The following is a 16,775-nucleotide window of genomic DNA, read 5'->3' on the forward strand; positions in this document are numbered from 1 at the left end:
TTAGAAATTTTCCCTCCCTGGTGTCATGTCACTCGTTAGTGTTAAAAGATCTTAGGTGTGAATGGGGAGCAGGTGTGTTAAATTTGGTGTTATCGCTCTCACTCTCTCATACTGGTCACTGGAAGTTCAACATGGCACCTCATGGCAAAGAACTCTCTGAGGATCTGAAAAAAAGAATTGTTGCTCTTCATAAAGATGGCCTAGGCCAGTGATGGCGAACCTTTGGCACTCCAGATGTTTTGGAACTACATTTCCCATGATGCTCCAGTACACTGCAGAGTGCATGAGCATCATGGGAAATGTAGTTCCAAAACATCTGGAGTGCCGAGGTTTGCCATCACTGGCCTAGGATATAAGAAGATTGCCAAGACCCTGAAACTGTGCGTCAGCACGGTGACCAAGACCAGACAGCGGTTTACCAGGATGGGTTCCACTCAGAACAGGCCTCGCCATGGTCCACCAAAGAAGAAGAGTGCACATGCTCGGCATCAATATACAGAGGTTGTCTTTGGGAAATAGACGTATGAGTGCTACCAGCATTGCTGCAGAGGTTGAAGGGGTGGGGGGGGGGGGTCAGCCTGTCAGTGCTCAGACCATACGCCGCACACTGCATCAAATTGGTTTGCATAGCTGTCGTCCCAGAAGGAAGCCTCTTCTAAAGATGATGCACAAGAAAGCCTGCAAACAGTTTGCTGAAGACAAGCAGACTAAGGACACGGATTACTGGAACCGTGTCCTGTGGTCTGATGAGACCAAGATAAACTTATTTGGTGTCAGGCGTGTGTGGCGACAACCAGGTGAGAAGTACAAAGACAAGTGTGTCTTGCCTACAGTCAAGCATGGTGGTGGGAGTGCCATGGTCGACCAAAGAAGTTGAGTGCATGTGCTCAGTGTCATATCCAGAGGTTGTCTTTGGGAAATCGACGTATGAGTGCTGCCAGTATTGCTGCAGAGGTTGAAGGGGTGGGGGGGGTCAGCCTGTCAGTGCTCAGACCATACGCTGCACACTGCATCAAATTGGTCTGCATGGCTGCATGGCTATCGTCCCACATGTGTGGTTTGAACACTGTTTTTATATGGGGGTGCGACTTAAAGCGGATGTCCGCTGAAAAAAAAATATTAAAAGCCAGCAGCTACAAATACTGCAGCTGCTGACTTTTAATATTAGGACACTTGCCTGTCCTGGAGTCCAGCGCCGTCCGCAGCAGAGGACAAGCGATCGCGCGTCACTCTGCTGCCCCCCCCCCCCCCTCGCCATCCTCGGTGAGGGAACCAGGAAGTGAAGTGCTCCGGCTTCACTGCCCGGATCCCTACGGCGCATGCCTGCCGATTGGCTCCCACTGTGTACTGGGAGCCAAATGTTTCCAGAGCACAACGGGGGGAGGGGGGACGGGAGGTGACGTCATGCCCGCAGTCTGCCGGAAGTGGGTGCAAATATCTTTAGACAGGTATCTGCACCCCCCTGCCCCCTGAAAGGTGTCAAATATGACACCGTAGGGGGGAGGGTTCCGATCAGCGGGAGTTCCACTTTAGGGTGGAGCTCCGCTTTAAGTATGTACGGCGGGACAGGGCACTTTAAAAAAAAATATTCTTATTTATTTTACTTTTTATTTTTACACTGTCCTTTCAAAATAAATTAAAATGTGGGTCACTTTTATTACAAGGAATGTAATAAAAAAAAAAAAGCGTGACAGGTCCTCTTTAATGTGAGATCTGGGGTCAAAAAGACCTCTAATATTTACACTAAAATGCCAAAAAAAATGTCTTATTTTTAAAAAAAAACAATAAAAAACAATTACCCTTTAAGGCCCCGTACACACGACCGGATCTATCCGCTGAAACTGGTCCGACGGACCAGTTTCAGGGGACAGATCCGGTCGTGTGTAGGCCAGAGCGGACAATTGTCCGGCGGATCGGACAGTTTCCAGCGGACAAAAATTGCTTAGCATGCTAACAAATCTGTGCACTGGAAGCCTGTCCGTCAAACGTGTTCGGTCGTCTGTACAGACTCACCGGACACGTCCGACCAACCGCCATCCCTCGCATGCGTCGTACTGATTCGACGCATGCGTGAAAGCTTTAAACTTCAAGGCCGCCCACGTTGCCGCGTCATCGGCGACGGCGCGGGCACGCCCCGCGTATTGTTTACGCGCGGATTTCTGTCTGATGGTGTGTACAACCATCAGACAGAAATCCGGCAGCCGGACGCAGCGGATCTGTCCAGATCCGATGGTGTGTACGGGGCCTAAGACTATTGGGCAGAAGAGACGTTTGATGTCGCTTCCGTCATCCAATGTTATGGAGCTGAGTGGGGGCCATCTCCCCCCCCCCCCACTTGGCTCCATGCTACGGAGAGGAAAGGATGGGATCGACTCCGCCGCTACCGACAAACCCGGTAAGCGGGGGGGCACCTCTTCTGCCACCACCGATAAGTGATCCCGCGGAGAATCTACCGCAAAGACCACTTTTATCTAAAAGTGACCCACCGTTGAATTTTTTTTTGGGGTTATGGCAGCTATCTGCCGCCATAACCCCGGTTTTTCTACAAGATGGAGGCTGGCTTTGGTCGCCCTGGTGACAGTTGCTACCAATCAGTGGCCTGACCTCACACATTTAAAACTGGAAGATGGTCGGTTGACATTAACTGTCACTTCAGACTGCCTCTAGGACACGGACGCTTGGGCTGCCCCCTTGTATCGGTGAGTTTTTCATGAGATCTTACAAGAATCGGTGAACCAATTTTGCCTATTTCTGGGTATTTAGCGCCAGAAATTGTAGATATTGGTCACATCTGAATACTAATTTTCTACCTTGCTGGAGAATCCATAAGGCTGGGTTCACATATGAGCCGCATGCGGCTCACAGAAGGGGCTCCGGTGCGTCCTGGTTCACCGTTTCAGGTCCAATTTCAGCCCGAATTTTGGCACAACTTTTGCCACAATTTTTAATGCGACTTGAAGCAATGCCTGTGTATTCTTAAAGGTGTTGTAAACGTTTGTGTTTGTTCACCTTAAGGCTCCTGTGCCCCAAAAAGATGGCCGCGGCCCATGGAGACCAATATCGGTAATATCGGTCTAGTTTGTGACTGATACCGATGTCAGGGCCGATCCTAGGCAGGGTGCTTTGCACCCAGGCGCCTGCAGAGGTGGGGGGGGGGCGCCGAAGTGGCAGAGTTCTCCCCTCCCTCCTTCTCTCCTTGTTTGTGTCCGTCCAGAACTAGTGTTCTGAGCATAGGTGTGTGTTCATCCAGAACTGATGTGTCTCTGACCATCTCCTGTACTATGTCTGCAGTCTCTGACCATCTCCTGTACTATGTCTGCAGTCTCTGATCATCTCCTGTACTATGTCTGCAGTCTCTGACCATCTCCTGTACAATGTCTGCAGTCTCTGATCATCTCCTTTACTACGTCTGCAGTCTCTGACTGTCTCCTGTACAATGTCTGCAGTCTCTGATCATCTCCTTTACTACGTCTGCAGTCTCTGACCATCTCCTGTACTATGTCTGCAGTCTCTGACCATCTCCTGTACAATGTCTGCAGTCTCTGATCATCTCCTGTACTATGTCTGCAGTCTCTGACCATCTCCTGTACAATGTCTGCAGTCTCTGATCATCTCATGTACTATGTCTGCAGTCTCTGACCATCTCCTGTACTATGTCTGCAGTCTCTGACCATCTCCTGTACTATGTCTGCAGTCTCTGACCATCTTCTGTACTATGTTTGCAGTCTCTGACCATCTCCTGTACAATTTCTGCAGTCTCTGATCATCTCCTTTACTACGTCTGCAGTCTCTGACCATCTCCTGTACTATGTCTGCAGTCTCTGACCATCTCCTGTACTATGTCTGCAGTCTCTGACCATCTCCTGTACTATGTCTGCAGTCTCTGACCATCTCCTGTACTATGTCTGCAGTCTCTGACCATCTCCTGTACTATGTCTGCAGTCTCTGACCATCTCCTGTACTATGTCTGCAGTCTCTGACCATCTCCTGTACTATGTCTGCAGTCTCTGACCATCTCCTGTATTATGTCTGCAGTCTCTGACCGTCTCCTGTATCATGTCTGTAGTATGTCTGATCGCAGAGGTGATCAAATACCACCAAAAGAAAGCTCTATTTGTGGGAAAGAAATGATAAAAATATAATTTGGGTACATTGCTGTTTGACCGCGCAATTGTCATTCAAAATGTGTCAGCGCTGAAAGCTGAAAACTGGTCTGGGCAGGAAGGGGGTTTAAGTGTCCAGTAATGAAGTGGTTAATTACCCCAAAATGGAACTGAAGCGTTTTTAACCACATAAGGACTAGGCCTATTTTTCAAACCTGTTTTCAAGTTAAAATCGTTTGTTTTTTTTTGCTATAAAATTACTTAGAACCCCCAAACATTATATGCATATTTTTTTCAGACACCCTAGAGAATAAAATGTAATAAGACAACAATAAAGTTAGCCCATTTTTTTTTATTTTTTTTATTGTGAAAGATAATATTAAGCCAGGTAAATTCATACCCAACATGTCACGCTTCAAAATTGCGGCCGCTCGTGGAATGGCGACAAACTTTGACCCTTAAAAATCCCATTAGACGAGGTTTAAAAAATGTCTACAGGTTACCAGTTTTGAGTTACAGAGGAGGTATTTTTCTAGAATTATTGCTTTCGCTCTAACGATCGCGGGGATACCTCACATGTGTGGTTTGAACACCGTTTTTATATGGGGGCGCGACTTAAGTTTGCACGGCCAGACGGGGCGCTTTAAAAAAAACAAAAACAATTCTTATTTATTCTACTTTTTATTTTTACACTGTCCTTTAAAAAAAAATAAAAAATGTGGGTCACTTTTATTCCTATTACAAGGAATGTAATAAAAAAAAAAAGCGTGACAGGTCCTCTTTAATGTGAGATCTGGGGTCAAAAAGACCTCTAATATTTACACTAAATGCAAAAAAGAAAGTCTTCTTTTTAAAAAAAAAAAACATTGACCCTTTAAGACTTTTGGGCAGAAGAGACGTTTGACGTTGCTTCCGTCATCCAATGTTATGGAGCCGAGTGGGGGCCATCTCCCCCCCCCCCCACACTCGGCTCCATGCTACTGAGGGGAAAGGATTGGATCGACTCCGCCACTACCGACAAACCCGGTAAGCGGGGGTACGGCGGCACCTCTTCTGCCAACGATAAGTGATCCCGCGGCGAATCTACCGCAAAGACCACTTTTGTCTAAAAGTGACCCACCGTTGAAGAAAATACCAGGGTTATGGCAGCTATCTGTCGCCATAACCCCGGTTTCTCTATGCCAAAGTACTGACGTAAAATGATAGCAGTTTTCGGCAAGTGGTTAAAGTGGTATTCAACCCAAAACAAAGAATGTAATATTGCATCTTACCAATCATTCGATGGGGTGGCTGCATTCGTTTTCCTTTCTTTGGCCATTTCTCCCTCTGTTTTCATCTGTGATCTGGCCAGTAACACCTCTCTAGTATTAGTGAGACACAGCTCTGGATGAACGAACACAGGCGGCACAGCAGACAGCAGCATTGTCATTCTGGGTGGGGGGGGGGGGGGTGTTACATGTATTAGCAGATTTAAACACAGTAAGCAAAGCTGCAGATCACATTTTATAATTAATTACAGCAAACATTTTCTTGGACCCTCCCGAAATCCACTTAACTTATTTTCGGGGGCAGTGTGGGCTCAAGGGGAAGCTGCTTTGGGCCCCACAACACCGACTGGGCCCTGGGCAGCTTCCCCTTTTTGCCCTGCATTAAAGACGGCTCTGCAGCCTGCCCATTAATGGCTTGAATCTTTGCCAGTTCCTGATGAACCCACCATGATTCCAACCGCCTTAGATGTATTATATTGTTCCAACCCTCATCCAGCTTTATTTACATGGACGGTTAACACTTGGTACCTCAGGGATAAGTTCTACCAAGATGGAGGCTGGCTTTGGTCGCCCTGGTGACAGTTGCTACCAATCAGTGGCCTGACCTCACACATTTAAAACTGGAAGATGGTCGGTTGACATTAACTGTCACTTCAGACTGCCTCTAGGACACGGACGCTTGGGCTGCCCCCTTGTATCGGTGAGTTTTTCATGAGATCTTTTATTTATGGGTATTTAGCGCTAGAAATTGTAGATATTGGCCCGGAATCACGTAAAAGCGCGCATCTTTGTCCGGGGTGTAACGTATCCTATTTACGTTACGCCTCCGCAACTTTGACAGGCAAGTGCAGTATTCTCAAACCAAAGTTGCGGCGGCGTAGCGTAAATAGGCCGGCGTAAGCCTGCCTAATTCAAATGTGGAAGATGTGGGCGTGTGTTATGTAAATTTTATGTGACCCCACGTAAATGACGCTTTTTTACGAACGGCGCATGCGTCGTCCGTGAAAGTATCCCAGTGCCATGCTCCAAATTAACCCGCAAGAAGCCAATGCTTTCGATCGTGAACGTAAATGACGCACAGCCCTATTCGCGAACGACTTACGCAAACGATGTAAAACGTGAAAAATTTGACGCTGTTCCGACGTCCATACTTAACATTGCTACGCCTCATATAGCAGGGGTAACTTTACGCCGGGAAAAGCCTAATGTAAACGGCGTATCTGTACTGCATCGGCCGGGCGTACGTTCGTGAATTGGCGTATCTAGCCGATTTACATATTTCTAGGCGTAAATCAGCGTACCCGCCCCTAGCGGCCAGCGTAAATATGCAGTTAAGATACGACGGCGTAGGAGACTTACGCTGGTCGTATCTTATACAAATTCTGGCGTATCTGATTCTTTGAATCAGGCGCATAGAAACGACGCCTCACACTCAGAGATACGACGGCGTAGGAGACTTACGCTGGTCGTATCTTATACAAATTCTGGCGTATCTGATTCTTTTAATCAGGCGCCAAGATACGACGCCTCACACTCAGATACGACGGCGTATCTGGAGATACGCCGTCGTATCTCCTACGTGAATCTGGGCCATTGGTCACATCTGAATACATTTTCTACCTTGCTGGAGAATCCATGAGGCTCGGGTCACACAGAAGGGGGTCCGGTGCGTCCTGGTTCGCCGTTTCAGGTCCAATTTCAGCCCCAAATTTTGTCGCAACTTTTGCCACAATTTTTAATGCGACTTGAAGCAATGCCTGTGTATTCTTAAAGGTGTTGTAAACGTTTGTGTTTGTTCACCTTAAGGCTCCTGTGCCCCCAAAAAGATGGCCGCGGCCCATGGAGACCAATAATATCGGTCTAGTTTGTGACTGATATACCGATGTTTCGAAAAATGCTGATATCGGTCCGCAATAATGGGCCTTACCGATACTCGGTCCATCCCTAACCTACACACCAACTTCCCCCTATGTTATGGAGATGAGGAGGGGGAGGGGTTTGACAGTTCAAACCAAAAACGGTCCTGCCAGTAAGTCTGTTGTTTTCAGTGCCGATCCTGACCTCCCTGGGGCCCTAAGCAAAGTTACATGTCACATTAAAGATGGGGCCTCTAGTAATTTGGGGGGCCCTCCGCAGCTTCGCGGGGCCCTAAGCAGGTTGCATAGTGAGCCTATAGGGTTGATCGGCCCTGGTTGTTTTTCCAGAACACGCTGTCCTGCCAATGTAGGAGTAAGACCCCTTTCACATTGGAGGCGTTTTTCTGGCGCTTTTGGGCTAAAAATAGCGCCTGTTAAGCGCCTGAAAAACGCCTCCCCTGCAGGCCAAGTGCAATGCTTTCACACTGAGGCGATGCGCTGGCAATACGTTAAAAAAACCTCCTGCAAGCGGCATCTTTGGAGTGGTGGAAGAGCAGTGTATACATCACTCCAACACCGCTCCTGCCCATTGAAATGAATGGGCACCGCTCTCGTGTATACATCACTCCAACGCCGCTCCTGCCCATTGAAATGAATGGGCACCCCTCTGGTGTATACATCACTCCAACACCGATCCTGCCCATTGAAATGAATGGGCACCGCTCTCGTGTATACATCACTCCAACGCCGCTCCTGCCCATTGAAATGAATGGGCACCGCTCTCGTGTATACATCACTCCAACGCCGCTCCTGCCCATTGAAATGAATGGGCACCGCTCTCGTGTATACATCACTCCAACACCGCTCCTGCCCATTGAAATGAATGGGCACCGCTCTCGTGTATACATCACTCCAACACCGCTCCTGCCCATTGAAATGAATGGGCACCGCTCTCGTGTATACATCACTCCAACGCCGCTCCTGCCCATTGAAATGAATGGGCACCGCTCTCGTGTACACATCACTCCAACACCGCTCCTGCCCATTGAAATGAATGGGCACCGCTCTCGTGTATACATCACTCCAACGCCGCTCCTGCCCATTGAAATTAATGGGCACCGCTGCCGAAGCCCCTACAAAGCAACTCGCCAGCACACTACACGGGCGCATTTAACCCTTTATTCGGCCGCTAGCGAGGGTTAAAAGCACCCTGCTAGCGGCCGAATAGCGCCGCTAAAACTAGCAGCGTTTTACCGTCAACGCCCGCCCGCCCCAGTGTGAAAGCAGCCTTAGAGAGTTGAAACAAACCACTTACCATTGACAGGGGAGTTTACTATGATCAGCTTTTATTTATTTATGTAAAACCTTTATCCCAAAGGGGAAAAAAAAAACAGTTTACTGTAACTGCTTATAAAGTGTACGTTGGAGTTTGGCTTCAATTTGTTAGTGTATCTAAATCTGCTAGTACATCTAACACTTTACTCCAATGAAAGTTTAAATTTGCGGTCACATGACTGAATATAAAGATAAGTAAAGATCCCTAATCCTTGTGTTGAATCTTAGTGAATTGAGCCATGCTGACCATTACTAACGATAACCATGTTGCTTCGCCCAGCCTGTGCCCAGGGTTCAGCGCTGCCCTAGTTCTTCCTGAACCCTCGGTAAGGACACATTACACTGATTGAGATTTGCACGCGGTGTTGGCGGGAGGGGAAGGGATGACGGAGAGATGTTCTGATCCTTTATTTCTCCCCTAATGGGACCAAGCTCCTCTCTGGCGCAGATTCAGGTACTGTCTGTCCTGTGCAGTCTACGGATGAGATAAAGCCCAAATGTGCAGCCACCATAGAAGGGGGGGGGTGTGCGTAGACTGGCAGACCTGGCCTCACATGGCACACTGACCCACATACATTCCTAAATATAAACCTAGCACAGTCTGTCACATAGACCTGGCATGATGACCCAGTTTCCAGTTCTGAACATACTCTGCTGCCCTCTGCTGGTCAAAAAGCAAAATGCATTGCATGAGTGAATTCCATTTCTTTTTAGGTAAAAGATTATTAGCTGGATTCAAGTAGGGCGGCTCACTTTTGAGGCGGCGTAGCGTATCGCATATACGCTACGCCGCCGTAAGTCAGAGAGGCAAGTGCTGTATTCACAAAGCACTTGCCTCCTAAGTTACGGCGGCGTAGCGTAAATGGTCCGGCCTAAGCGCGCCTAATTCAAATGAGGATGCCGTGTTTTATCTCAATTACTCGTGACCCGACGTGATTGACGTTTTTTCCGAACGGCGCGTGCGCCGTCCGTGAACATATGCCAGTGTGCATTGCTCCAAAGTACACCGTTCCGACGTGAACGTAAATTACATCCAGCCCGATTCACGTACGACTTACGCAAACGACGTAAAAAGATAGGCCTGTTCCGACGTCCATACCTTGCATGGGCTGCGCCACCTAGGGAGCAGCTTTATCTTTATGCCGGCGTATCTCTAACGTAAACGGCGCAACTAATTGCGACGGGCGCACGTACGTTTCTGAATCAGCGTATCTAGTCATTTGCATATTCTACGCCGAACTCAACGGAAGCGCCACCTAGCGGCCAGTGTAAATATGCAGGAGACTTACGCCGCTCTTATCTTAGCCTAATTTAAGCGTATCTGGTTTCCAGAATACGCTTAAATTTGCAACGGCGTAGATTCAGAGTTACAATGGCGTATCTACTGATACGCCGGCGTAAACCTATCTGAATCTAGCTATATCTTTTATTGTTTTATTTTTGGTTGCAAATCTCTGTGCCTCCCGCGAATAGTTTTAGAAATTATCTTTAATTGGAGGCTTTTCTTTAAAATCAAACCTCATAAAAAGACAAACTTTACCCATAAATAAAAAAAAAATCTAGCAGACTTTCTACAGTATTTCCCCTAAAATATTATTATTATTATGCTCGGGTCTGTGTTATCTGTCACCTGATTGGCTGAAACGACAGGCGCTGTGATTGGACGCCTATCACGCGTCCAATTATAGGAGAGGATGGGAGGAGCGGGCGGGAGAAGACATTGAGGAAGCCATGGAGGACACCAGACGCCGCTCGCCGCCTGCCGCCATCACCCGCTGCCCACCCGAGACCGGGTAAGTGCCGGGCAGGTGGGGGCAGGGCCGCCATCAGGGGGGTACAGGCAGTACACCTGTAAGGGGCCCGGATTGCAACCCCCTTAAAAAAAAAATGTGTTTTTTAAGGGGTCCGGAGGTTCCCAGGGGCCCGGATGGCAACCCCCCCCCCTTTTTTTATTTTATATATTTTATTTATTTTTATATATAGATATTTATTATTATTATTATTATTATTATTATTATTATTAAAGGGCCCAGAGGTCCCCAGGGCCCCGGATGGCAAAACATTTTTTTTCTATTATTTTATTTCTTTTTTTTTTCTATATTATATTATATTATATATATATATATATTTTTTTTATTATTATTAAAGGGCTCAGAGGTCCCCAGGGCCCCATGTGGTAAACCCCCCTTTTTTTTTTTTATAAATGTTTATTTTTTATTTTTGTTTATATATATTTTTTATTTATTTTTTATTAAAGGGCCCAGAGTTCCCCCAGGGCCCGGATGGCTACCCCCCTTTTTTTATATATATATATATATATTTTTCTTTATTTCTTCTTCTTTTTTTTGTCGCATACAGCGCGTCACGAGTTGCCGAAAGTAGCCGAACGTCGGTGCGCAGGCGCCGTATAGAACCGCACCGACGTTCGGCTTCTTTCGGCAACTCGTGATGCGATGTATGCGACCGTCGGAAAGCTGTCAATCAAATAGGAACGCCCAGTCCCGAAGATCATACCCGGAAGCGGCGGAGAACATCTCTCTCTAAAAAGGTAAGTACTGCATTGATTTAAAAAAAAAAAAACACCCGATTGTGCTTCCCACAATTAGCCTCAATCTAATGTTACATTTTTTTTTTTCGGGTGAACCCCCGCTTTAAGGTTGACACCCAAATCTATTTCCGCATCAGTAACAAAAGGGATCATTATCTCGGACTAGAGAAATGCCTCACTTTGATAGAACATTGGATGACAGAGAGTTACCTTACCTCAACTTCGAAACGAAAAAGATCTCCCACAACAATGGGAACACCCCCGCCCATTCTGGGACAACCCATCGTCCCAAGCACCAAAGTAAAAAGTCTCAGAGTCACTTTTGACGCAAACATGACAATTATAGGCTAACCTGTAGGTAAAAGTCAAAATAGTGGGTTTACAACCACTTTAAGTTTTTTTTTTTAGGTTAATGCATTAGGAAAATGAACAGCATAGCTTCTTAGAAAAGTCGATAGCTCAGGGGATAAGAACAGAAAGTTAATGACCAAGAGCTCAAATCCATTTGAGTGACTTAAGTTTTCTTTTTTCTAGTTGGCTAATGCCCTATATTCCAGAAATAGGAGAATAAGCAGCACCCTTTCCGAGAGAAGGGTTTAGATCCAAGGTTAATCTCCAATCAAGGAAGAAAAGATCCAGAGTTCAAATCCACCCAGGTAAAAGTGTTGCATTGCTGTGAATTTTTTTCTAGAATTCTAATACTTAGGCCCAGATTCTCAAAGGGCTTACGACGGCGCAACGCAATGTACGCCGTCGTAAGTCCTAATCTGGGCCGTCGTATCTATGCGACTGATTCTTAGAATCAGTTACGCATAGATATCCATTAGATCCGACAGGCGTAAGGCTCTTACGCTGTCGGATCTTAAATGCATTTTTTTTTTTTCGCCGCTAGGTGTCGCCTTTGCCGTTTTCCCCGTCGAGTATGCAAAATATGCAAATTCCCGAACGTACGCGCGGTCGACGCAGTGAAGTTACGACGTTTGCGTTAGATTTGCGACGCGTAAAGTTGCCCCTGCTATATGAGGGGCAACCAATGTTAAGTATGGCCGTCATTCCCGCGTCATTGTTTGCGTAAGTCGTCCGTGAATGGGGCTGGACGCCATTTACGTTCACGTCGAAACCAATGACGACCTTGCGACGTCATTTGGAGCAATGCACCCTGGGATATTTTCAGGACGGCGCATACTCAGTACGTTCGGCGCGGAAACGCGCCCAATTTAAATGCTCCACGCCCCCTACCAGGCTCATTTGAATTAGGCGGGCTTGCGCCGGGAGATTTACGCTATGCCGCCGCAACTTTACAGGCAAGTTCTTTGTGAATAAAGCACTTGCCTGTAAAACTTGCGGCGGCGTAACGTAAACCAGATACGTTACGCCCGCACAGTTTTACGCCCAGATACGAGAATCTGGGCCTTAATATTCTAGAAATATGAGACCGGATGCTTAGACTGGTGTGGTAGCTCAGTAGGCAGTAGGGTATAGTTCACATAATAGAACCTCTGGCTAATCTGAACCCAGACCAAGGGTTGTAAACCATCTGAATTAAAGCTTTATGACCCTTGACAAGCCATTTCATCTTTCGAGTGTCCTAACGGATAGAGCTATGTTCCCTAATGCCGCGTACACACGATAGGTTAAACAGAGGACAACGGTCTGATAAAACCGTTTTCATCGGTCAAAACCGATCGTGTGTGGGCCCCATAGGTTATTTAACCATCGGTTAAAAAAAAAAGCCAACTTGCTTTAAATTTAACCGATGGATTCCTGTCCCGATGGGAAAAAAACAATCGTTAGTAGGCTAAAATCCTAGGTTAGGTAGGTAAAATCCCTAGTAGGTTAAAAATCCACGCATTCTCAGAATCAAGTCGATTGGAAGTGGAAGTGGAAGCATTGAACTTCGTTTTTTTCAGCACGTCGTTGTGTTTTACGTCACCGCGTTCTGACACAATAGTTTTTTTAACCGATGGTGTGTAGGCGCGACGGACCATCAGTCAGCTTCATCGGTTAACCAATGAAAACGGTCCATCGGTCCGTTCTCATCGGATGGACCGATCGTGTGTACGCGGCATAAGTTGATGTTTTTTTCTTTCTTGTTGGCCAATAAACTTTTTTCCCTTATACAAAAACATATGCATAACCTGACAGGAGGTTATAGTTCAGAGATCAAGACTTTTGCCTCACTATGTAAAAAACAAAAAAAGTAAAAATTCTTATATAGTTCCCTATGTTTTATTTTATAACTAGTTGGCTAATTGCTTATCCTCCAGAAATAGAATGGACAGTTTTGTGACTCAGGGGACGGAACGGTTTATACAAGTCCTTGGTAAAAAAAAGTCTAATGCCGTGTACACACGATTGGAATTTCCAATGGAAAACGTCAGACTGACTTTTTCCATCGGATATTCGGATCGTGTGTATGCCCCATCAGAGTTTTTTCATCGGAAATTCCGGTGAATTCCATCGGAGTTTAGATATAGAACATGTTCTATTTTTCTCAGATGGAATTCCGTCGGAATTCGGATGTGATTTGGCCGGGCAAAAGCCAGATCGTGTGTATGCGGCATAAGAGTTTAAAGCCGTTTGAGGGAAAGACTTGTGCCCCAGGGCAGGTATCTTCACCTTTCAAGCATCCTAATGGAATTAAAGAGGAGGTTCACCCACAGCCAACACCTTTTCCCCTTAGCTTCATGCTCGTTTTGTCTAGGGGAATCGGCAATTTGTTTTAAAATATGAGCAGTACTTACCCGTTTTCGAGATGCATCTTCTCCGCCGCTTCCGGGTATGGGCTGCGGGAGCGGGCGTTCCTTCTTGATTGACAGTCTTCCGAGAGGCTTCCGACGGTCGCATCCATCGCGTCACGATTTTCCGAAAGAAGCCGAACGTCGGTGCGCAGGCTACGAGTGACGCGATGGATGCGACCGTCGGAAGCCTCTCGGAAGACTGTCAATCAAGAAGGAACGCCCGCTCCCGAAGACCCATACCCGGAAGCGACGGAGAAGATGCATCTCGAAAACGGGTAAGTACGGATCATATTTAAAAAAAAATTGCCGATTCCCCTAGACCGAACGAGCAGGAATCTAAGGGGAGAAGAGAAAAAAAAAAAAATTGGGTGAACTCCCGCTTTAAGTGTGTTTCCTTAGTTTTCTTTCTAGTTGGCTAATGCCTTAGGCCCCTTTCAGACTGAGGCAGGAGCTGTGGTGGCGGTATAACGCCGCAAAAAATAGCGGCGCTATACCGCCGGGATTGCCGCGGGATTCGGCTGCTAGCGGTGCGGTATTAACCCCGTCGATAAAAGGTTAATACCGCCTATAGAGGCGCATTGCAGGCGGTATTGCCGCGGTTTCCCATTGTTTTCAATGGGAAGGAGCGGTGAAGGAGCGGTATACATGCCGCTCCTCTCACCGCTCCAAAGATGCTGCTGACAGGAGATTTTTTTGTCTCCCGCCAGCGCATCGCCTCAATGGGCTTTCACATTGAGTCTGCAGTGAAGGAGTTTTTCAGGCGGGATAGCAGCGCTATTTTTAGCGCTGTACCGCCTGAAAAACTCCTCAATGTGAAAGGGGCCTTATGTTCAAGAAATTTGAGAATTATAATCAGCCTAAGGCTCCTTTCACACATGCGGACCGTATGTCCGCTTTTTCATCCATCCGTTTACAGATGAAAAAGGGACATACATTGATCCCTATGAGATTGCGGGTGTCAGTGGATGAACATCCGCTGACTTACGATCTCATCCGGGTCCGCAATCCTTTGATTCTGCAGATGGAGGAAAACCCTATTTTTCCATCCATCTGCGGATCAAATGAACAAGGACAGACGGTCCGTGTTCATCCGATCCCCCCCATAGGGGAGAGCGGAGATCTGGCAGGTCGGTCCCTGCACAGTATGCGGGGACCGCCCTGTCACCCGCCGGCTCAGCGGGGATCAGAGGAGCGAAAATCGCTGATCGCCGCCATTAGTAGTCAAATCAAATACACCAAAAGAAAGCTCTTTTTGTGGGAAAAAAAGGACGCCAATTTTGTTTGGGAGCCACGTCGCACGACCGCGCAATTGTCAGTTAAAGCGACGCAGTGCCGAATCGCAAAAAGGGGCCAGGTCCTTTACCTGCATAATGTAATGTAATGTAAACCCACTTTTTTTACTTTTACCTACAGGTAAGCCTATAATAAGGCTTACCTGTAGGTATAAAGAATATCTCCTAAACCTGCACGGTTTAGGAGATATTCCCCTCGCAATGCGCCGCTGATTGCAGGGGGGATCCTCGGCTAAAGGACCGGCAGCCGCCGGACCTTGCCGAATTTAAATCTCCTGCGCGCACGCGCGCGGGAGTGACGTCATCGCCGCTCCAGCCAATCACAGCGCTGGAGCGGCGATACCCGGAAGACACGCCGAGTCAAGATGATATCTCGCTCGGCGTGGACCAGGTAAGTTCTACACACCTCGTTCCGAGGTAAGTATTTTATAATGAGTTAATATGCGGTGCATATTAGCTCATTATGACTTTTGCCTTGCAGGAGAAAAAAAAATGTTTTTGATGCAGGTTTACAACCGCTTTAAGTGGTTAAAAAATAGGAACTGGCTACTTTGCCTACTTTTCTCCAAAACTAAAGACAGTCTTTAACCCCAATTACTATTTTTATTTTTTTATAAGGGTCTGCTTGCCAATATGTCTTGCCTTTATCTTGAATAGGGTTACAGTGGTACAGAAGTAAATGGCTGAGGCTGGAAGCAACATGGACACGTCAAGCAGTGTGACATCTGTCAACACAGAAGAGGATATAGAAGAACGTCCTGCCGTTTCAAACTGTCGAGAGGCCTACCTGAGGCTCATAGATGATCACATGAGTATGGACACACTCGGAAATTTTGAACATCGTCTGGAACTGCTCAGAAAAAGTTCTTTTTTCATTGATATCGTGCCCAAAAAAATATTGTTTGGTCTACAATATGTGCAAAACATTAGCACAATGCTTCTATTAGACCCTGCGAGATTCAAACAAATGAAAGAAATTGGTAGAGAACAGACAGTGATGCAGCTGTTTCTTCTGGAGAAATATTTGGAAGAGCTGAAGAGAAGCAGAGCAGAACTGGTGGAGATGGTCCCGTCAAACGATCGAGAGTTCTCTCTGACAAAACAGGGGACCCTCGATCAAAATGTGTCGGGGCTGAAGGACTTGGTAGACAATTTTAAGTACATGTTAGTGTCTGGGCCACTCTACATTAAAAACAAACTCATATCACCAACTACATTCCACCACCTTCCCTCCTTAAGGATGTTCTTGAATACTAAAGGACCAGTGATGTTTGATCGGTCTGAGTCAATGGCTTTTGACAATTGGACTTTTCTGAGTTGGCATGTTTCCGGGCATCGTCTGCTGACAGACAGTTTTGAAGTGCACTTTCAACAGCTAAACCTACAATCAAATGAGGAGGCACACAGTGGTGTACATACTGTGGAGGGCAACACGTTACATATCGACAATCTCCTGCCAGAAAAGACGTACCAGTTTTCCATAAGGAGGACCAAGACATGCAACCAAGTGTACGATGAGTGGTGCGACATCATTACACTGATTACAAGGGAAATCTGAGCACCTCCTGCTCCAAAATGCATTAGATGCCTACAAAACACAAGGTGACTCCAAGAACAATGAATAAAAGTAAA

General features: G+C 46.7%; 1 protein-coding gene across 1 annotated transcript; it reads left to right on the forward strand.

Annotated features, from left to right (window-relative positions):
* Window positions 1-11,648: 11,648 nt before the first annotated feature.
* Window positions 11,649-16,775, forward strand: FNDC11 (fibronectin type III domain containing 11). The gene is made up of 2 exons (XM_040330750.1): window positions 11,649-11,766; window positions 15,801-16,775. Exon 2 carries the CDS (start codon window positions 15,823-15,825, stop codon window positions 16,699-16,701), a length of 879 nt encoding a protein of 292 aa, XP_040186684.1. The 5' UTR covers window positions 11,649-11,766; window positions 15,801-15,822; the 3' UTR covers window positions 16,702-16,775.

This window comes from Rana temporaria, chromosome 12, assembly GCF_905171775.1.
Source record: "Rana temporaria chromosome 12, aRanTem1.1, whole genome shotgun sequence".
Lineage (NCBI taxonomy): Eukaryota > Metazoa > Chordata > Amphibia > Anura > Ranidae > Rana > Rana temporaria.

Bases quoted from the DNA above. Each gene is read 5' to 3' on its own strand.
- FNDC11 (XM_040330750.1), top strand. From the start codon at position 15,823: ATGGCTGAGGCTGGAAGCAACATGGACACGTCAAGCAGTGTGACATCT.